This window comes from Somniosus microcephalus, chromosome 4, assembly GCF_052327205.1.
Source record: "Somniosus microcephalus isolate GS21.2 chromosome 4, FLI_Smic_1.0, whole genome shotgun sequence".
In the NCBI taxonomy this organism is placed as follows: domain Eukaryota; kingdom Metazoa; phylum Chordata; class Chondrichthyes; order Squaliformes; family Somniosidae; genus Somniosus; species Somniosus microcephalus.
This window is the reverse complement of record NC_140990.1, coordinates 84,482,639-84,504,766: the sequence shown is the minus strand read 5'-3', so window position 1 is coordinate 84,504,766 and position 22,128 is coordinate 84,482,639. Positions and strand designations below refer to the sequence as shown.

The window sequence follows — 22,128 nt, the reverse complement described above, 5'->3', positions numbered from 1 at the left end:
GGAAGAGTTTTAAAAGCCCCGGGGAGCTGAAGCGACACCAGCTTCTTCACACTGAGGAGAGACCATTTCAGTGTCCTAACTGTGGGAAGAGCTTTAAAAGCGCCAGGGATCTGGTGTGACACCAGCTTGTTCACACTGGGGAGAGACCATTTCAGTGTCCTAACTGTGGGAAGAGCTTTAAAAGCGCCAGGGATCTGGTGTGACACCAGCTTCTTCACATTGGGGAGAGACCATTTCAGTGTTCTGACTGTGGGAAGAGCTTTAAAAGCCCTGGGGAACTGAAGCATCACCAGCGAGTTCACATTGGGGAGAGACCGTTTAACTGTTCTGACTGTGGGAAGAGTTTTAAAAGCCCCCGGGAGCTCAAGCAACGCCAGCGAGTTCACACTGGGGAGAGGCCGTTCATTTGCTCTGAATGTGGGAAGGGATTCACTGTGTCATCCACCCTCCTGTCACACCAGCTTGTTCACACTGACGAGAGACCTTTTAAATGTTCTGACTGTGGGAAGAGATTTAAAAGCTCCTGGGAGCTGAAGAGACACCAACACCTACACACTGGGGAGAGGCTGTTCACCTGCTCAGTGTGTGGGAAGGGATTCGCTCAGCTCTCCAACATGCTGGCACATCAGCGAGTTCACACTGGAGAGAGTCCATTCACCTGCTCCATGTGTGGGAAGGAATTCACTCAGTCATCCAACCTGCTGATACACCAGCTTGTTCACACTGTTGAGAGACCGTTTAACTCTTATGACTGTGAAAAGATCTTTAAAAGCTCCAGGGATCTAAAGCGACACCAGCTTGTTCACACTGATGAGAGACCATTTCAGTGTCCTAACTGTGGGAAGAGCTTTAAAAGCTCCGGGGAAATGAAGCATCACCAGCGAGTTCACACTGATGAGAGACCCTTTAAATGTTCTGACTGTGGGAAGAGTTTTAAAAGCTCTGGGGAGCTGAAGACACATTGGCTCCTCCACACTGGGGAGAGACCGTTCACCTGCTCCGTGTGTGGGAAGGGATTCACTCATTCATCCACCCTCCTGTCACACCAGCTTGTTCACACTGATGAGAGACCCTTCAAATGTTCTGACTGTGGGAAGAGCTTTAAAAGCTCTAAGAATCTTAAGGGACACCAGCGTCTTCACACTGATCATAGAATCTAACAGCACAGAAGGAGGTGGTTCGGCCCATCGTGTCTGTGCCGGCTCTTTGAAAGAGCTGTCCAATTTAGTCCCAAACCCCAGCTTTATCCCCAGAACTCTGCAAACTAGTCCTCTTCAAGTACATGTCCAATTACCGTTTGAAAGTTCCTGTGGAACCTGATTCCAACATCCTTTCAGATGGTGCGTTCCAGATCTTAACAACCCTCTGTGTGAAAACAATTCTCTTCATTTCCCTCTAGTTCTTTTAGCAACTATTTTAAATCTGTGACCTTTGGTTACCGACCCACTTGCCAGAGTGAACAGTTTCTCCCTACTTGCTCGATCAAAACCCCTCATCATTTTGAACACCTCTATTAGGTCTCCTCTTAACCTTCTCTGCTCTAAGGGGAACAATCCCAGCTTCTCCAATCTCTCCACATAACTGAAGTCCCTCATCCCTGGTACCATCCTGGTCAACCTCCTCTGTACCCTCCCCAAGGCCTTGACATCTTTCCTAAAGTGTGGTGCCCAGAACTGTACACAAGACTCCAGCTGAGGCCAAAACCCTGCAGCTGTATAAAGCCCTGGTTAGACCACACCTGGAGTACTGTGAGCAGTTCTGGGCACCACACCTTAGGAAGGATATATTGGCCTTGGAGGGAGTGCAGCGTAGGTTTACCAGAATGATACCTGGACTTCAAGGGTTAAGTTACGAGGAGAGATTACACAAATTAGGGTTGTATTCCCTGGAATTTAGAAGGTTAAGGTGTGATCTGATCGGAGTTTTCAGGATATTAAGGGGAACAGATAGGGTAGATAGAGAGAAACTATTTCCGCTGGTTGGGGATTCTAGGACTGGGGGCATAGTCTAAAAATTAGAGCCAGACCTTTCAGGAGTGAAATTAGGAAAGACTTCTACACACAAAGTTTGGAACTCTCTTCCGCAAATGGCACTGATGCGAGATCAATTGTTAATTTTAAATCTGAGATTGATAGGTTTTTGTTACCCAAAGGTATTAAGCGATATGGGCCAAAGGCGGGTGTATGGAGTTAGGTCGCAGATCAGCCATGATCTCATTGAATGGCGGAACAGGCTCGAGGGGCTGAATGGCCTCCTCCTGTCCTATGTTCCTAACTAGTGATTTGTAAAGGTTTAGTGTAACTTCCTTGTTTTTGTATTCAATGGCCCTATTTACAAAGCCAAGTATCCCATACGCTTTCTGAACCGCCTCACCAACTTGCCGTGGCACTTTCAAAGATTTGTGAATATGGACCCCCAGGTCCCTCTGCTCTTGCACCCCCTCAAAATAGTCCCATTTAGATTATACGGCCTCTCCCTGTTGTTTCTCCCAAAGTGCATCACTTCACACTTATCCTCATTTAATTTCATCTGCCTTGTGTCTGCTCATTTCACAGTCTGTCTCTGTCCTCCTGAAGTCTGCTACTACTATGCTCACTATTTACTACGTTGCCAAGTTTTGTATCATCCATACACTTTGAAATTTTACACCTATACCCAAGTCCAAGTCAGTTATATATAACAAGAAAAGCAGTGGTCCTAATCCCGACCCCTGGGGGAACCCACTGCATACTTCCCTCCAGTCAGAAAAACATCCCTCAGCACTGCTCACTGCCTCCTCTCCCTTAGCCAATTATATACCCAAATTACCATCAGCCCTTAAATTCCGTGTGCTTCTATTTTCCGAGTAAGTCTCTTGTGTGGTACTTTATCAAATGCCTTTTGAAAGTCCATGTATACAACATCTGCTGCACTACCTTCATCAACCCTTTGTTACTTCATCAAAGAACTCAATCAGGTTTGTCAGACGCGATTTACCTTTAACAAATCCATACTGGCTGCCCCTTATTAACCCATGCTTCTCCAAGTGAGAATTAATTTTGTCTTTGACAATGGTCTCTAGTCGTTCACCCACCACTGACATTAGACAGTTTGGCCTGTAGTTACCGGGTTTATCCCTCTCCCCTTTTTAAACAGGGGTGTAACATTTGCAATCCTCCAGTCTTCTGGCACCACTCCCATATATCTGAGGCAGATTGAAAGATTGTGGTCAGAGCTTCTGCTATCTCCACCCTAACTTCCCTCAGCAATCTAGGATGCATCCCATCTGGACCGGGTGACTTGTTAACTTTGAGTGATGACAACCTATTTAGCACCTCCTTTCTATCCATTTTTATCCAATTTCTCTACTCCCCCCTCCTCTACTGCGACATTAACTTCATCCTCTTCCTTTGTGAATACAGATGCTAAGTACTCATTCAGTACCTCAGCCATGCCCTCTGCCTCCGTATGATGAGCTCCTATTTGGTCCCTAATCAGCCCCACCATTCCTTTAACTATCCTTTTACTTTTCATATGTTTATAGAAGATTTTTGGGTTCTCTTTTATGTTACCCACTAATCTTTTCTCATATTGTCTCTTTGCCCTTATATTGTTTCAATTTCCCCCGCACTCTCTGTATTCTGCCTGGTTTTTGACTGTATTCTGTACCTGACATTTGTCGTAAACCTCCTTTTTCTGTTTTATTCTAACCTCGATATCCTTTGTCATCGGGAGCTCGAGCTTTGGACGCTCCATCTTTCCTCCTTATGGGAATATGCTTGGTTTGTACCCGAACTATCTCAGCCTTGAAGGCCTGCCATTGGTCATTCACTGTTTTCCTGGACAATCTTTGTTTCTAGTCCACCTGTGCTCGATCCCTTCTCACATCACTGAAATTGGCTCTCTTCCAGCTGAGTATTTTCACCGTTGATTTTATTTTGTCCCTTTCCATAACTACTTTAAACCTAATGATATTGTGATCACTGTTAACCAGATCCCTCCTGCCCCAGAACCGATGAGAGACCCTTTAAATGTTCTGACTGTGCAAAGAGGTTTCAGAGTTCATCCAACCTGCTGAGTCACCAGTGAGTTCACACAGATCCTCAAAGAAAGGAAGATGTTTTAGAAAGGCTGGTGACACTAAAAGTTCGCAGCCATCTCAGAGTAGTGATCCTTTAATTACAATCTCACAGAACAAGAAGAATCGCTGTCCCTTTAACTACCACAAATCCCTGTGTGGAGGAGAGGGGGAGATACAGTCTGTCCCAGTAACTGTCGCAGAACAGAATTAGCGACCCTGTCCCATAAGGGCTTGGCCCTCCCCACTCCATGCTTTTCCTCAAGTGTCTCATCCTTAAAATTCTCAGCCTTGTTTTCAAATCCCTCCATGGCCCCGCCCTCCCTATCTCTGTAATCTCTTCTAGCTCCACAACCCCCCCCCACCCCCCCGAGATATCTGTGCTCCTCTAATTCCAGCCTCTTGAGCATCCCCGATTTTAATCGCTCCATCATTGGTGGCCGTGCCTTCAGCTGCCTGGGCCCTAAGCTCTGGAATTCCTTCCCTAAACCTCTCCATCTCTCTACCTCTCTCTCCTTTAAGATGCTCCTTAAAACCTACCTCTTTGACCAAGCTTTTGGTCATTGTAACATTTGCATATTGATTTATCATTGGCCCGCAGGCATCTGTAAGGAATACCTATTATATTCACATGTGATCACATGCTGAGTTGTCATTGGCCTGCAGGCATCTGTAAGGTCTGCTATTGTTTAGAAGACCCAGGGTCCTGACTCCATCTTGTCCACATGGTGTTGCTGTGAGAAAGCTTACAGACCTGATGCTTCATTAAAATAGTTTAAACTGTAATACTCCGTTGTCCTGCAATTTATTATTTTTGTACAAAGTGTGCAAAACAAGACAGTCATCTGCCCGAATATCTCCTTATGTGGCTCGGTGTCAAATTTTGTTTTATAACGATCCTGTGAAGAGCCTCGGGACGTTTTACTACATTAAAGGCGGTTTATAAATACAAGTGGTTGTTGTTGTTTCCTGAAACTAATAATAAATTCCCCAGAGGGAAAGAAACTTGTACTTTTACTCCCAAATATTAAAAAGTTTGTTCCACAGAAGCACGGGGTTTATCTGCTTTTATTGATGAATTTAAAAAGTCTCTATTAAAACCTGAGCCAGTGTGTTGTGAGACAAAGAGCCTTGTGTCCAATAAGGGGAATAAAGGCCCACAGCCTCCCCTCGCCCCAGGCCCTGAACAAGGGACTGGAGAAACTTGCTGCCCTGCAGATCAGACAATCAGCCGGCGCTAGTCCCGCCCCTTGGGCTCCCCGATTGGTTGGAGGACCCGCCGCCGGCTCGCTCCTCCAGCCCCGCCCCGCTCGCTCCCTATTGGTTGGAAGTTCCCGTCGATCAGGCCGCGGGCCCGGGTCACGTGTCCCTCACCGACTTTACAAAGAAAGCCTCGCGCGGTCGCCGGGCGGCGCTGCAGGTCGGCGGGAACGGGGTCAGGAGATTAATAAACTGCGGGTAGGCCGCGCTGCAGGGTTTATAAAGGTAGAGAACGGCCTCAGGCCCGAATGTGGTCCAACGGCCCGGTCTGTGTTCCGCCGGACGGCAATGGTGAGGCTTTTTCTCGGTGACAGGCCCGGGTTACGCGCCGCCATCTTGGCGGAGGAAAGACGGACCGGTTCCACCTGCAGCACGGCGCATGCGCGGCCATCTTCTCTCCTGAGGCGGTCCCTGGGACCAAGGGTGACACGCTTCCGCTAACAATGGGTTGTCAGGTGACTGATGAGCGCGGCACCAGGAAGCCCGGACAGAGAAACCACAACTGGATAGACACAGCAGAGCCGCCAATCCAGAGCCGGCTTGTATCAGGGCGGGCGCTGGATGCGGAAGTCGGTCCCTGGCCGCCTGTGTAGGTCTTTTTGTTGCTTCAGTTTGAGCTGGAGTGGAGATGGAGGAGAAGCTGCTGGGTTTAACCCCCAGTACTTCTGAGCCCAGGAGGACCCAACAATTTCCAATGTGGGACTGTCAAGGGAGGTGGATTCTGGGGGAGATTAGGTTGTTAAACAAACACTGTCCCTACAATGTAAAAGAGTATTGTTTTAGGAACAAGTATTTCTGTAAAGGCTTTTAATCTATTTTACATACAGATTTTTTTATTCATTCTAGACATGTGGGCGTCGCTGGATGGCCCAGCATTTATTGCCCATCCCTAGTTGCCCTTGAGAAGGTGGTGGTGAGTCGCCTTCTTTAAACACTGCAGTCTGTGTGGTGAAGGTACTCCCACAGTGCTGTTAGGGACGGAGTTCCAGGATTTTTACCCAGTGACAATGAAGGAATGACGATATATGTCTAAGTCAGGATGGTGTGTGACTTGCAGATGATGGTGTTCCCATGCATCTGCTGCTCTTTTCCTTCTAGGCGGTAGGAGTCGTGGGACAGGTAGGGTGGCAGGTTCCCTTCCATAAGAACACAAGAATTAGGAGCAGGAGTGGGCCATTCGGCCCCTCGAGCCTGCTCCTCCATTCAATGAGATCATGGCTGATCATCAAAATTCAGTACCATGTCCCTGCCTTCTCCCCATATCCCTTGATCCCTTTAGCCTTAAGAAATATATTAACTCCTTCTTAAATATATTTAATGAATTGGCCTCTACTGCCTTCTGTGGTAGAGAATTCCACAGGTTCACCACTCTCTGGGTGAAGAAATTCCTCCTCATCTTTGTCCTAAATGGCTTACCCCTTATCCTTAGACTGTGACCCCTGGTTCTGGACTCCCCGACCATCGGTAACATCCTTCCTGCATCTAGTCTGTTAGAATTTTGTAAGTTTCAATGAGATCCCCTCTCATCCTTCTAAACTCCAGCGAGTACAAACCCAATCGACCCAATTTCTCCTCATACGTCATTCCTGCCTTTCCAGGTATCAGCCTGGTGAATCTTCGCTGCACTCCTTCCATGGCAAGAACATCCTTCCTCAGATAAGGCGACCAAAACTGCACACAATACTCAAGATGTGGTCTCACCAAGGCCCTGTACAACTGCAGCAAGACATCCTTGTTCCTGTACTCAAACCCTCTCGCTACGAAGGCCAACATACCATTTGCCTTCTTAACCGCCTGCTGCACCTGCATGCTTACCTTCAGCGACTGATGCACAAGGACACTCAGGTCTTGTTGCACTTCCCCTTCGACCAATCTATTGTCATTCAGATAATAATCAGCCTTCTTGTTTTTGACACCAAAGTGGATAACCTCGCATTTATCCGTGTTATATTGCAGCTGCCATGCTTCTGCCCAATCACCCAACCTGTCCAAATCATACTGGAGTTTCTCGGCATCCTCCTCACAGCACACACGCCCACCCAGCTTTGTATCATCTGCAACTTGGAGATATTACATCTAGTTCCCTCGTCCTGATCATTAATATATATTGTGAATAGCTGGGGTCCAAGGACCGATCCCTGCGGTACCTCACTAGTCACTGTCTGCCACTCAGAAAAAGAGCTGTTTATTCCTCGAGCCTGCTCTGCCATTCATACATAGACATAGATACATACATAGAAGATAGGAGCAGGAATAGGCCATTCGGCCCTTTGAGCCTGCTACACCATTCAATGCGATCATGGCTGATCATCCAAATTCAGTACCTGGTCCCTGCTTTCTCCTCATACCCCTTGATCCCTTTAGCCTTAAGAAATATATCCAACTCCTTCTTGAATATATTTAATGAACTAGCCTCCACCGCCTTCTGTGGTAGAGCGTTCCACAGGTTCACCACTCTCTGGGTGAAGAAATACCTCCTCATTTCTGTCCTAAATGGCCTACCCTTTATCCTTATACTGTGTCCCCTGGTTCTGGACTCCCCGACCATCGGGAACATCCTTCCTGCATCTAGTTTGTCCAGTCCTGTCAGAATTTTATAAGTTTCAATGAGATCACTTCTCATTCTTCTAAACTCCAGTGAGTACAAGCCCAATCGACCCAATCTCTCCTCATACGTCATTCCTCCCATCCCAGCTATCAGCCTGGTGAATCTTCGCTGAACTCCTTCCATGGCAAGAACTTCCTCCCTCAGATAAGGCGACCAAAACTGCACACAATACTCGAGATGTGGTCTCACCAAGGCCCTATACAACTGCAGCTAGACATCCTTGTTCCTGTACTCAAACCCTCTCGCTACGAAGGCCAACATACCATTTGCCTTCTTAACTGCCTGCTGCACCTGCATGCTTACCTTCAGCGACTGGTGCACAAGGACACCCAGGTCTCATTGCACTTCCCCTTCTCCCAATCTACTGCCATTTAGATAATCTGCCTTCCTGTTTTTGCCACCAAAGTGGACAACCTCACATTTATCCATGTTATATTGCTTCTGCCATGTTTCTGCCCAATCACCCAACATGTCCAAATCATCCTGGAGTTTCTCGACATCCTCCTCACAGCACACACGCCCACCCAGCTTTGTGTCATCTGCAAATTTGGAGATATTACATCTAGTTCCCTTGTCTAGATCATTAATATATATTGTGAATAGCTGAGGTCCAAGGACCGATCCCTGCGGTACCCCACTAGTCACTGCCTGCCACTCGGAAAAGGATCCGTTTATTCCAACTCTTTGCTTTCTGTCTGCCAACCAGTTCTCTATCCAAGTCAATACCTTGCCCCCAATCCCATGTGCCTTAACTTTACACGCTAATCCCTTATGCTGGACCTTATCGAAGGCCTTCTGAAAGTCCAGATGCACCACATCCACTGGTTCTCCCTTTTCTATTTTACCAGTTACATCCTCAAAAAATTCCAGTAGATTAGTCAAGCATGATTTACCTTTTGTGAATTCATGTTGACTTTGTCCGACCCTGTCACTGTTTTCCTAGTGCTCTGCTATTACATCTTTTATAATGGACTCTAGCATTTTCCCCACTACCGATGTCAGGCTTACCGGTCTGTAAGTCCCCATTTTCTCTCTACCACCTTTTTTGAATAGTGGAGTAACATTAGCTACCCTCCAATTCATGGGTACTGTTCCAGATTCCATTGAATGTTGGAAGATGATCAGCAATGCATCTATTATTTCTAGGGCCACTTCCTTAAGTAGCCTAGGATGTAGATTATCAGGCCCTGGGGATTTATCGGCCTTCAATCCCATCAATTTCCCTAACACCATTTCCCTACAAATACTGATTTCTTTCAGTTCCTCCCTTTCATCAGACCCTATGTTCCTCGGCATCTCTGGGAGGTTATTTGTGTCCTCCTTTGTGAAGACAGAACCAAAATATGTATTTATTTGGTCTGCCATTTCTTTGTTCCCCATTATAAATTCCCCTGATTCTGACTGCAAGGGACCTACGCTTGACTTCAATCTTTTTCTCTTCACATATCTGTAAAAGCTTTTACAGTCAGTTTTTATGTTCCCTGAAAGCTTACTCTCATATTCTAAATTCCCCTTCTTAATTAATTCCTTTGTCCTCCTTTGTTGAATCCTAAATTGCTCCCAATCCTCAGGATTATTGCTTTTTCTGGCCAATTTATATGTCCTCTCCTTGGATCTTATGCTATCCCTAAATTCCCTTGTTAGCCACAGTTGAGTCACCTTTTTTGTTTTATTTTTGTGCCAAACTGGGATGAACAAATTCTGTAAGTTCATCCATGCGGTCTTTGAATGTTTGCCATTGCCTATCCACCGTCAACCCTTTGACTGACATTCCCCAATCAATCCTACCCAACTCGCACCTCAGACCATCGTAGTTTCCTTTATTTAAATTTAGGACCCTAGTCTCTGAGTCAACTCCTTCATTCTCCATCTTACTGAAGAATTCGATCATATTATGATCACTCCAACTCAAGGGGCCTCGTACAACAAGATTGCTAATTAATCCTTTCTCATTACATAATACCCAGTCTAAGATGGCCTGATCCCTGGTTCGTTCCTCGACATATTGGTCCAGAAAACCATCCCGTAAACACTCCAGGATTTCCTCCTCTACAGTATTGTTACTAATTTGGTTAGCCCAATCTATATGTAGATTAAAGTCACCCATGATGACTGCTGTGCCCTTATTGCATGCTTCTTTAATTTCTCTTTTAATGCCATCCCCAACCTCCGCCTTGCTGTTTGGAGGTCTATATACCACTCCCACTAATGTTTTCTGCCCCTTGGTATTTCTCAATTCTACCCATACAGATTCCACATCATCAGAGCTAATATCCTTCCTTACAATTGTGTTAATCCCTTCTTTAACCAGTAATGCTACCCCACCTCCCTTTCCTTTTTGCCTATCTTTCCTGAATATCGAATACCCCTGGATGTTGAGTTCTCAGCCTTGGCCATCCTTGAGCCACGTTTCCGTATTCCCAACCAAATCATATTCGTTTACCTCTATTTGCGCAGCCAATTCATCCAACTTATTACGAATGCTCCTCGAATTAAGACACAAAGCCTTCAGGATTATTTTTTTAATGCTCTTAGACCTATTAGATTTATTATTTACTGTGGCCATGTTTGATTTAAACCGTTGATTTCTCTGACTGCCACTTTTGTTTTTCTCCTTCCTTTCTGTTGCTTTTATCCTTGTTTTCCTTTCCTCTGTCCCCCTGCTCAGGTTCCCAACCCCCTGCCACCTAAGTTTAAACTCTCCCCCAGAGCACCAGCAAACACATCCCCTAGGATATCGGTTCCAGCCCTGCCCAGGTGCAAACCATCAGGTTTGAACTAGTCCCACCTCCCCCAGAACCGGTTCCAATGTCCCAGGAACTTGAATCCCTCCCCCGGCACCATTCCTCTAGCCACGTATTCATCTGAAATATCCTTCTATTTCTACTCTGACTAGCACATGGCACTGGTAGCAATCCTGAGCTTACTACCTTTGAGGTCCTATTTTTTAATTTACCTCCTAACTCCCTATATTCAGCTTTTAGGACCTCATCCCGGTTTTTACCTATATCATTGGTACCTATATGCACCACGACAACTGGCTGTTCACCCTCCCCTTCCAAAATGTTCTGCAGCCGCTCTGAGACATCCTTGACCCTTGCACCAGGAAGGCTACACACCATCCTGGAATCTCGTTTGCAGCCGCAGAAACACCTATCTATTCCCCTTACAATAGAATCCCCTATTACTATAGCTCTACCCCTCTTTTTCCTCCCATCCTGTGCAGCAGAACCACTCCTGGTGCCAGGAAGTTGGCTGCTGCTGCCTTCCTCTGATAAGCCATCCCCCCCCAGCAGTACTGAAAGTGGTGTATCTGTTTGAGAGGGGGATGTCCACATGGGACCCCTGCACTACCTGCCTGCACCTAGTACTCTGTCTGTTGGTCACCCATTCCCTTTTTGCCTGTCCAACCTCTACCTGCGGTGTATCCAACTCACTAAACATGCTATTCACGACGTCCTCAGCATCGTGAACGCTCCAGTATGCATCCAATCACAGCTCCAGCACCACAATGCGGTCTGCCAGTAGCTGCAGCTGGATACACTTCCTGCACACATAGTTGTCAGGGACACAGGAAGTGTCCCTGAGTTCCCACATAGCGCAGGAGGAGCATACCACGTGGCTGGGCTGTCCTGCCATGACTTACCCTTTAATTAATTGAAATTAAATTAAATCAAATCAATCCCACCAATTACATTACAGTTAAATGGCTTACCAACAGTCCCCGCTACACCAGAGAGACCTTAGTAACTATAAACCACAGAGTTAAAGTTTAAAAAGAGAGAAATACTCACCAACCAATCACTAACCTGCTTTCTGGTGACGTCACACTTTGATTACTTTTTGCTTCTCTCTCGCCCTCTGAGCCCAGAGACTGGAGACTGGTACACCTACCTGGTCTCGGAGCCGCTTATCACTGCCGCTGCCTTGGTCGCCTCGTTCCCCGCAGGTCCACCTGCCTGCCGCCGCTGCTGCTCTCAATAAGATCATGGCTGATCTTCGACCTCAACTTGACCTTCCCGCCCGATTCACATATCCCTGAGGGACATTCGTGAATTAGTTGGAAATTTAATGACAATCCGGCAGCTTTCATCGTTACTTTTTTTCTGGTACCGGCCCCACAAAATCCCCGATTCATTGAGCTCAATTTCACAACCTGTCTTTGTGTTTTTGTGGGTTCTCTCTCATGCTCCCATTTTCTTGTTTTATATTCATTTTACAGGGTATTCAAAGGGCAGGATTTGTAGACGGGAAATTTTAACTCGAACATCACATCAAGATCTGACAGAGTCACTCTATTCATCAGGACCTGAATATCATCAAACATAACATGGAAGCAAAAAGCACCGTTCACAGCGGGGAGAAACCGTACACGTGTTCTATGTGTGGACGAGGATTCAGTCGATCCTCTGGCCTGGCGAAACACAAGCGCAGTCACACCGGGGAGAAACCTTGGAGATGTGGGGACTGTGGGAAAGGATTCAATTACCCGTCTGAGCTGGAAACTCATCGACGCAGTCACACCGGGGAGAGACCGCTCACCTGCTCAGTGTGTGGGATTGGATTCACTCAGTCAAGTAACCTGCTGACATACCAGCGAGTTCACACTGGGGAGAGGCCGTTCACCTGCTCCGTGTGTGGGAAGGGACTCACTCAGTCGTCCCAGCTACTGAGACATCAACTTGTTCACACAAACATGAGACCTTTTAAATGATCTGACTGTGAGAAAAGCTTTAAAAGCAAAAGGGATCTGCTGACACACCAGAGAATTCATTCTGGGGAAAGGCCGTTCACCTGCTCTGAGTGTGGAAAAGGATTCACAAATTCAACCACCCTTCTGACACACCAGCGAGTTCACACTGGGGAGAGGCAGTTCACCTGCTCCGTGTATGGGAAGGGATTCAGAAATTCATCCCACCTACTAACACAACAGCGAGTTCACACCGGGGAGAGGCCTTTCACCTGCTCAGTGTGTGGGAAGGGATTCACTCAGAACTCCAGCCTGCTGACACACCAGCGAGTTCACACCGGGGAGAGGCTGTTCACCTGCTCAGTGTGTGGTAATGGATTCACTCAGAACTGCAGCCTGCTGGCACACCAGCGAGTTCATAGTAGGGAGAGGCCATTCACCTGCTCAGTGTGTGGGAAGGGATTCATTCAGAGCTCCATCCTGCTGCGACACCAGCGCACTCACACTGGGGAGAGGCCATTCACCTGTTCCGAGTGTGGGAAGGGATTCACTCGGTCATACAACCTGCTGACACACCAGCGAATTCACAAGTGACTGCAGGGGTTGGATTCTGCTGTTATTGCTGTTGTTAATCACATCCAGGACTGAACCATGTTCATTCTGACAGTTGGGTTCACTCCTGCTGTGGAACTCCACCACTGACCCTGCTGAAGGTTGTAGGCTCAGGGAGTGGGGCCTCCAGGAGTGGACGGTAAAAAAGCTGGCTTTTGGTATCCTGACAAATATATGGCGAGGAACCAGAGGAATCCTTACTAAGGAAATGACTGGGGTTTCACTGGCCAGCGTAGGTCTAGGGGTGAATGATGCCTGACTCCCTGAACTATCTTACATTGAACTCAGCTCAGATCAAGATGAATTCAGTTTACAGAAGAATAGAGAGAAATATCACCCACAGTTGAGGGAGACAAAAGCAGCCATTAGAGAAGCTCAGAGATCTTTGGAAAAGAAGATGGTGCTCAATTGTGTTAATAATGGCAAAATCTTTCCCAGCTCCGTCAGGAGGCAGAATGCCGTTAAAGATGGTTTCGGGCAGGGGTGGGCAGTGATGTGGGCTGGAGGGCCACTTAACAAGTTGTGGTGAGCTGTTGGGGGCCGCACACCAATGTTGTCCCTAAGGTGCGCGGCTGCACAGTGGCGCAGCAATGGCAAGGCCCCGCGCAGGCCGCTCACCAGCTCCTGCCGCTGGGAGAGAAACCGTGCAGCACATTTAAAGGGACCGCGCACATTGGTGAGAGCAAAGTGTTCAATTGGTGAATCGGAAACAGTCCGACTCTTAGTGTTGAGCATCGCACCACTACTACCCTCCCAATAATTTATCAACATCAATTCAGATAGTCCTCAGATACTATCTTAAATACACAGAATGTGGTGTAAGATAGTAAAATCTGCCGTTACTAAATGAATGAAATGAGTGAGCGATCGATCAATGGATTATATGTAAAGTCCACGTGGCTGTTTGGCCGAGCGGCTCGAGTCTTTTGAAGCACAAGTAGCTCTTTGTGGACACTGTTTCTGCTTCAAAAAACTGAAGAACGTCAAAAGTCATTAACGGAGACGGGCACAGCATGCCAGCTCAACAAATGGCACCATAGAATGGTGGGATGTGGGATTTTGCCCATTCTCCCTCACACTGCAAATCCTTAATCTCCACTGGACTGTCGGGAAGAAAGAGGGGGGTCAACAGAAAGTGAGCGTGTCCCCACAAGGAAGTCCATTTGGAGGGTGAGACCCCACGGGTCACAGTAGAACGGCAGGGTCAGAGCAAGCTGCCCACCTGTTCCCTCAGCTGAGAATGCTTTGGTTGTGTGCAGGGACCTAAAGAGAAAAAAACACACCACAAAAAGTAAACGGCAAAAGAAAATTCAAAGGATTTGCTTAAAGTAAGAAAATACTATATTTGTAAAATAACTGCAGGTAGTTCTTTGGCTAAACTCTTACTGAGTCAAACAATCATATTCCAATAAGTGATATTGCCGCTTGCTGTTGATGATAATTAGAGATGTACTTTGTAGATAAATAGTGTACGAGGTTAAAAAGCAGAAAGCTTCCCATTTGAGGATTACTGTTGCTGCGGAACTGCTCAGGCTGTTTCCATCATTATTTTATTGTCCTTTTGGCCATTTTTAGATGTTGTCCTTCTAGTTCAGATATGCTGGGGGTACTTTGAACCTCCCCCACCTGACGGGATTGAATTTCCTGCCCGTTTTACACCTTCCCCGATTTTGCTCTCCAATGATTTCAGTCGAAAGTGAAATCGGGCGGGGTGTAAAACAAGCGGCCGATCTGATCGCATTAGTTTCCCGTCGGGTGCGTGAGGTTAAAATCACCTCCTGCTTTTCCAAACACAACCCAAGCAAATTTCTCCTGACAATAGTTTGGTTCTGACCCTTAATAATGTTCCAGCTACTCTTATCACCACAATTGCTTTAATTCTGACATTTGGCCTGTGATCTGACAGCAAAGCAGTGATCTCTACAATACAGGACATCCCAAAGCATTTTACAGCCAATGAAGTACTTTTGAAGAGCAGTCACTGTTGTAATGTAGGAAATGCAGCAGCCAATTTGTGCACAGCAAGATCCCACAAACAGCAATGTGATAATGACCAGATGATCAGTTTTAGTGATATTGGTTCAGGGAGAAACGTTGGCCAGGGCTTCAGGGAGAATCCCCCAGCTCTTCGAAATAAGAACATAAGAACATAACATAAGAACATAAGAAGTAGGAGCAGGAGTAGGCCATACGGTCCCTCGGGCCTGCTCCGCCATTCAATAGGATCATGGCTGATCCGAATCTAGACTCACGTCCACTTCCCTGCCCTCTCCCCGTATCCCCTAATTCCCTTATCTGCTAGGAAACTGTCTATCTCCATTTTAAATTTATTTAATGTTGCAGCTTCCACAGCTCTCTGGGGTAGCAAATTCCATAGATTTACTACCCTCTGAGTGAAGAAGTTTCTCCTCATCTCAGTTTTGAAAGGGCAGCCCCTTATCCTTAGATTATGCCCCCTAGTTCTAGTCTCACCCATCAGTGGAAACATCCCGCATCCACCCGATCAAGCCCCCTCACAATCTTATATGTTTCGATAAGATCGCCTCTCATTCTTTTGAACTCCAATGAGTAGAGTCCCAACATTATATTGCATCTGCCAAATCTCTGCCCACTCACTTAGCCTGTCTATGTCCTTTTGCTGGTTTTTTATGTCATCCTCATTCATTGCAATTCTCGAGTCTCTGCTGGATGACTGGGCGGTTGCCCGTGGTCGACGCCCGAGTCTCTGGCCTTGACCTCCAATCCACTGATCTCCAATCCACTGATCTCCAGGAACGATTCCCCGGGAGGTGATGCAGAGTTGCAGGTAGGTTCGAACTTGCCTTGTCGCCAATGTTGTGTCCGTGTATAATAAGACACAGACTGCAGGAGAAACGGTACAACAGGTGTTTACTAAACGTGGCTCACACTGGAACTGCCTGTACAGATTACTACTCAGTGCGATATACAGGTGTGGTCACTGCCGGTACTACAGTATACATGAGCTGTAAAAAGTAGTTCCCCCCTTAAAGGTATATACATTACACATCTCAGTTTTGAAAGGGCAGCCCCTTATTCTTAGATTATGCCCCCTAGTTCTAGTCTCACCCATCAGTGGAAACATCCTCCCCGCATCCACCCGATCAAGCCCACTCACAATCTTATATGTTTCGATAAGATCGCCTCTCATTCTTCTGAACTCCAATGAGTAGAGTCCCAACCTACTCAACCTTTCCTCATACATCAACCACCTCATCTCCGGAATCAACCGAGTGAACCTTCTCTGAACCGCCTCGAGAGCAAGTATATCTTTTCTTAAATATGGAAACCAAAACTGCACGCAGTATTCCAGGTGTGGCCTCACCAATACCCTGTATAACTGCAGCAAGACTTCCCTGTTTTTATACTCCATCCCCCTTGCAATAAAAGCCAAGATTCCATTGGCCTTCCTGATCACCTGCTGCACCTGCATACTAACTTTTTGTGTTTCATGCACCAGGACCCCCAGATCCCTTTGTATTGTAGCACTTTGCAGTTTCTCTCCATTTGGACAATAACTTGCTCTTTGATTTTTTCTGCCAAAGTGCATAACCTCACACTTTCCAACATTATATTGCATCTGCCAAATCTCTGCCCACTCACTTAGCCTGTCTATGTCCTTTTGCAGGTTTTTTATGTCATCCTCACTCATTGCTTTCCCTCCCTTCTTTGTATTGTCGGCAAACTTGGATATGTTGCACTTGGTCCCTTCCTCCAAATCGTTAATATAGATTGTAAAGAGTTGGGGTCCCAGCACTGACCCCTGCGGAACACCACTAGTTACTGATTGCCAGCCCGAGAATGAACCATTTATCCCAACACTTTGTTTTCTGTTAGATAGCCAATCTTCCACCCATGCCAGTATATTACCCCCAATCCCGTGATTTCTTATCTTGATCAGTAATCTTTTGTGTGGAACCTTGTCAAATGCCTTTTGGAAGTCCAAATACACTACATCCACTGGTTCCCCTTTATCCACCCTGTATGTTACATCCTCAAAGAATTCGAGCAAATTTGTCAAACATGACTTCCCCTTCATAAAACCATGCTGACTCTGTCCTATTAAATTATGTTTATCCAAATGCTCTGTTACTGTTTCCTTAATAATGGACTCCAACATTTTGCCAACCACAGATGTTAGGCTAACTGGTCTATAGTTTCCAGCTTTTTGTCTACTTCCCTTCTTAAATTAGCAGTTTTCCAATCTGCCGGGACCTTTCCTGAGTCCAGGGAGTTCTGGAAAATAATCACCAATGCATCCACAATCCCTACCACCACTTCTCTCAAGACCCTAGGATGTAGGCCATCAGGTCTGGGGGATTTATCCGCCTTAAGTCCCATTATTTTACTGAGTACCATCTCCTTAGTGATTTTAATCATCTTTAGCTCCTCCCCCCACCCCCCCCCCCCCCACATTGCCCCCTGTTTATCCAGTGTTGGGATATTTTTAGTGTCCTCTACTGTAAAGACTGATACAAAATATTTGTTCAGCGTCTTTGCCATCTCCATGTTCCCCACCATTAGTTTCCCAGTCCCATCCTCTAAGGGACCAACGTTCACTTTAGCCACCCTTTTTCTTTTTATATAGCTGTAGAAACTCTTGCTATCTGTTTTTATATTTTTTGCTAGTTTACTTTCATAATCTATCTTCCCTTTCTTAATTAATCTTTTAGTTATTGTTTGCTGGCTTTTCAATGCTTCCCAATCTTCTATCCTCCCACTAGATTTGGCTACTTTATGTGCCCTTGTTTTCAGTCGGATTCTATCCTTTATTGCTTTACTAAGCCACGGATGGCTGTCTTTTCTTTTACTCCCCTTTTTCCTCAGTGGAATATATTTATCTTGAAAGATGTGAAATATCTCCTTGAATGTAGACCACTGCTCTTGTACCGTTTTACACTTTAATCTGTTTTCCCAGTCCACTTTAGTCAATTCAACTCTCATACCTTCATAGTCTCCTTTATTTAAGCTCAGTATGCTGGTTTGAGATCCAACTCTCTCACCCTCAAACTGAATTTGGAATTCACTCATTCCAAGGGGATCCTTTACTAGGACATTTTTTATTAATCCTGTTTCATTACACAGGACCAGATCTAAGATTGCCTGTTCCCTGGTTGGTTCAGTTACATACTGCCCAAGGAACCCGTCCCTAATACACTCTATGAACTCTTCCTCAAGGCTGCCATGCCCAATTTGATTAGTCCAGTCAATATGAAAGTTAAAATCCCCCATGATTATAGCTGTTCCCTTATTACAAGCCCCAACTATTTCCTGATTTATACTCCGACCAACAGAGTTGCAACTGTTAGGAGGCCTATAGACTACGCCCACTAGTGACTTTTTCCCCTTCTTATTCCTTATCTCCACCCAAACTATTTCACTATCCTGATCCTTTGACCCAATATCATTTCTGACTATTGCAGTGATTCCATCCTTGATTAACATAGCAACCCCACCTCCCTTTCCTTCCTGTCTGTCCTTCCTAATTGTCAAATACCCTTGTATGTTTAGTTCCCAGTCATGATTATCTTGCAGCCGTGTTTCCGTAATGGCCACCAGATCATACCCATGTGTAGTTATTTCTATCGTCAACTCGTCAATTTTGTTACGAATGCTGCGTGCATTCAGATAAAGAACTTTCAAATATGTTTTCTGACAATTTATTCCTGCTTTTACCCCTTTTACTACTTTACCTTTATCATTATACATTCTGTCCCTTCCTGACATGTGTGGTAAACCACTGTTTGTATTCCACTGTGTACATGCCTGGACATGCCTCGGCTGACTCCTCCCACAAGTCCTAGTATAAAGGTGACTGCTCCCCAGCCCCTTTGTATTCTGGACCGGTCGACCACTCGAGGCAGACCTTCATTCTTTTGTTAATAAAAGCCTTTAGTTACTCTCTTAACTCTCAGTCTTTTATGAGTAATTGATAGCGCATCAACATGCTCTGGTTTTTAATTTCCCCACTGCTACCTTGCTCTATTGCCTTCTCCGCTGTCATTTTTATTTTTCGCTATCTTAAAACCTCCCCCCCACTAATTAGTTTAAAGCCCTCTCTACAGCCCTAGTTATTCGATTTGCCAGGACTCTAGTCCCAGCACTGGCCAAGTGAAGTCCATCCCAACGGAACAGCTCTCTCCTGTCCCAGTACTGATGCCAGTGTCCCAGGAAGCAAAACCCATTTCTCCCACACCACACTTTCAGCCACACATTTAACTCTCTAATTTTATTTACCCTAGCCAAATTTGCATGTGGCTCAGGTAGTAATCCAGAGATTATTACCCTTGTGGTTCTGCTTTTTAATTTGGCCCCTAGCTGCTCAAACTCCCTCAGCAGAACCTCCTTCCTTGTCCTATCTATGTCGTTGGTACCAACATGGACCACGACAACTGGATCCTCCCCCTCCCACTCCAAGTTTCTCTCCAGCCCAGAGGAGATGTCCTTAACCCTGGCACCGGGCAGGCAACACAGCCTTCGGGACTCTCGCTCTCAGCTGCAAAGAACTCTATCTATCCCCCTAACAATACTATCCCCTACCACTACAACATTTCTTTTATCTCCCCCCACTTGAATGGCCCCCCGCCCCATGGTGCTGTGGCCGGGTTGCTCATCCTCCCCGCAGTCCCCATTCCCATCCTCACAGGAAGTAAGAGCCTCAAACCTGTTGGACAAGAGCAAGGGCTGTGGCTCCTCCAACACTACCTCCTGGATCCCCGTACCTGCCTCACTTCTAGTCACACCATCCTGACCCTGGCCATGGACTACATCTGAATTAATTAATCTAATTGGTGTGACTACCTCCTGATACACAGGGCTGGATTTTGCTACGGGGGCGGGTTGGGGTCGTGTTCCCCACATTTCGTGTTTCCCACACGAATCCTGAACGATGTGGGAAATTGATGCAATTTTGATTTTATAGCCCAATTGATTCCCCACATGTGGGAACCCCTAGCCGGAGAGCTTTTCAGGTGGGAAGCTCGCCTCCGATGACATCATCACTGCTGCTTCATTTAAGGGCTTCCACAAGCCTTGCTCACTTCAGCAGACTGCCAAGCTTCTGGCCCTGGCAGCTGCTGCTACCATCATCAATCATGGCGACACATCGGAGTAAGGCATCCCCCAGATTTGATGAGGCAGCCCTCCAGGCATTGGTGGAGGGAGCGACAGAGAGCAGGGAGGTGCTCTTCCCCTCCTCGGGGAGGAAGAAGCCACCCCAGCAAACCAAGGCTGTGTGGCTGAGGGTGGCAGAGCAGGTGAACGCCAGCTCGAATACCAGCAGAACATGGATCCAGTGTCGGAAACGCTTCCATGACCTTCTGCGCACTGGAAAAGTGAGTATGATGTTCCCATCACTCTTAATCTGATCCCCATTGCCTTTCCTCACCAGCTCTCAGCTTTACCAATCTCTTCCTCCACATCCCACTTGACACTGACATCCATGCACCCTTTCCCACTCCCTCTCTCTCTATGGTCACATTCACCTAACTAATGGACTATGCAGCCCTCACACTCCCTATCACTGTCATGCTATGAAAACAACTTACATCACATAGGGAGGGCCCTTGGTCTTGCCATCTCACTCCATCTTTCTCTCCTTCTAAGCATCTATGCCATCGATTCTCTACACTCACTCCTTCATTCTCGCTCAAACTCCACTTGTCTCCCCCATTGCAGGAAAAAGAGAGCTCACAATCGAAGAGAGCGAGCCAGGACAGGGGGAGGGGCAGCCTCCTTAGCCCAGCTGACCCCATGGGAGGAGGCGATCCTGGAGATCGTCGGCATCCAGGACGACACACAAGTGGGGGACGGAGAGACCGGTGCAGCAGAGCAAGCTGGTGACAGAAGAGTTTTCCAACTCTCTCAATTGCATTGCATGACTCGCTGATAATGACTTGAAAGCTCGAGCAGATGGACCTCTGATCATCTGCAATAAGCACTGTGCAGGTAACCCTGGCCTCTCATCTCTGACACTTTCCTTTACTCCCCCACAGGACCATCGCAAGCTCCCGTTTCCAGGACGCAGGAGGAGGTTCAGCCTCAGCATCCAGACTCCTCAGAGGAAGCTGCAACCTCTGAGGGCGCAGCGTCAGCAGAAGGCAACGCACCCAGCACCAGCGCAGACACTCACACCTCGGTGGGACCTTCGGGACATAGAGTAGTGTTGTCACCTGGTGTATCACAGCTCACAGGTGAGCCTCAGCAGATGGTGGAGACAGGGACAGCAGTGGAGAGTCCTAGTCGGAGGGCGCAGCACTCTCCCAGCTCGGCTCAGCTGCATGTCGACCCTCTGCCTCTGGGTCCATCCACAGTATCAGCGGTGATGGCACTCCAGGAAGATATGCAGGAGCCTCTGGCAGGTTTTGTCTCCAGGGTTGCTGCGAGTGTGGAGCGAATGGAGGAGTCCGTCGCTAACATGAGCAGAGCCTTTGTGGAGTCATTGGTGCATCAACGCATTACCACGGAAAGGATGGCAACCTCCGTGGAAAGGCTGGCTACGGCCATGGAGGAGATAAGTCGCGCGAGTGTTGAAAACATGGTGAGTGTTCAGACTAGACTGACATCTCTGGAGGAGCGATGGGCAGCTATTGAACAGAGAAACCAGACCTTCATGGCAGTCCCTCTGAGAAGGACTGCCAGTCCTGACACGGGTCCCCATGGCTCCCCTGATGTGCAGCAAGGTGCTCTTTCGCCACTTGCAAGCGCTGAGGGGGACCTGACCCATGAGAGGGATGATGGTGGCGGAGAACAAGGAGGTGGGGGCTCCTCTCCAAGCGCTCAGTGAAGGTGGCGAGAGGGGTTTCCCAGGAGGTCACACTGGAGATGGTTGTCAGGCTGCAAACTTCCAGAGCTGTGGGTATGCCTTCTGAAAGATCCCCCAGA

At 47.0% G+C, this 22,128-nt stretch overlaps 1 protein-coding gene and 1 pseudogene across 1 annotated transcript; both read left to right on the top strand.

The window, feature by feature from the left end:
- Positions 1 to 203: 203 nt before the first annotated feature.
- On the top strand, positions 204 to 5,009 carry LOC147119401 (uncharacterized; the record flags this gene model as incomplete). Its single annotated transcript, XM_085984090.1, has 1 exon — positions 204 to 5,009. A coding segment is annotated over one exon (957 nt), but the record flags the coding sequence as incomplete, so codon positions are not given.
- Positions 5,010 to 12,255: 7,246 nt separating this feature from the next.
- LOC147119400 (uncharacterized) lies at positions 12,256 to 13,209 on the top strand (annotated as a pseudogene).
- The last annotated feature ends 8,919 nt before the right edge of the window (positions 13,210 to 22,128 follow it).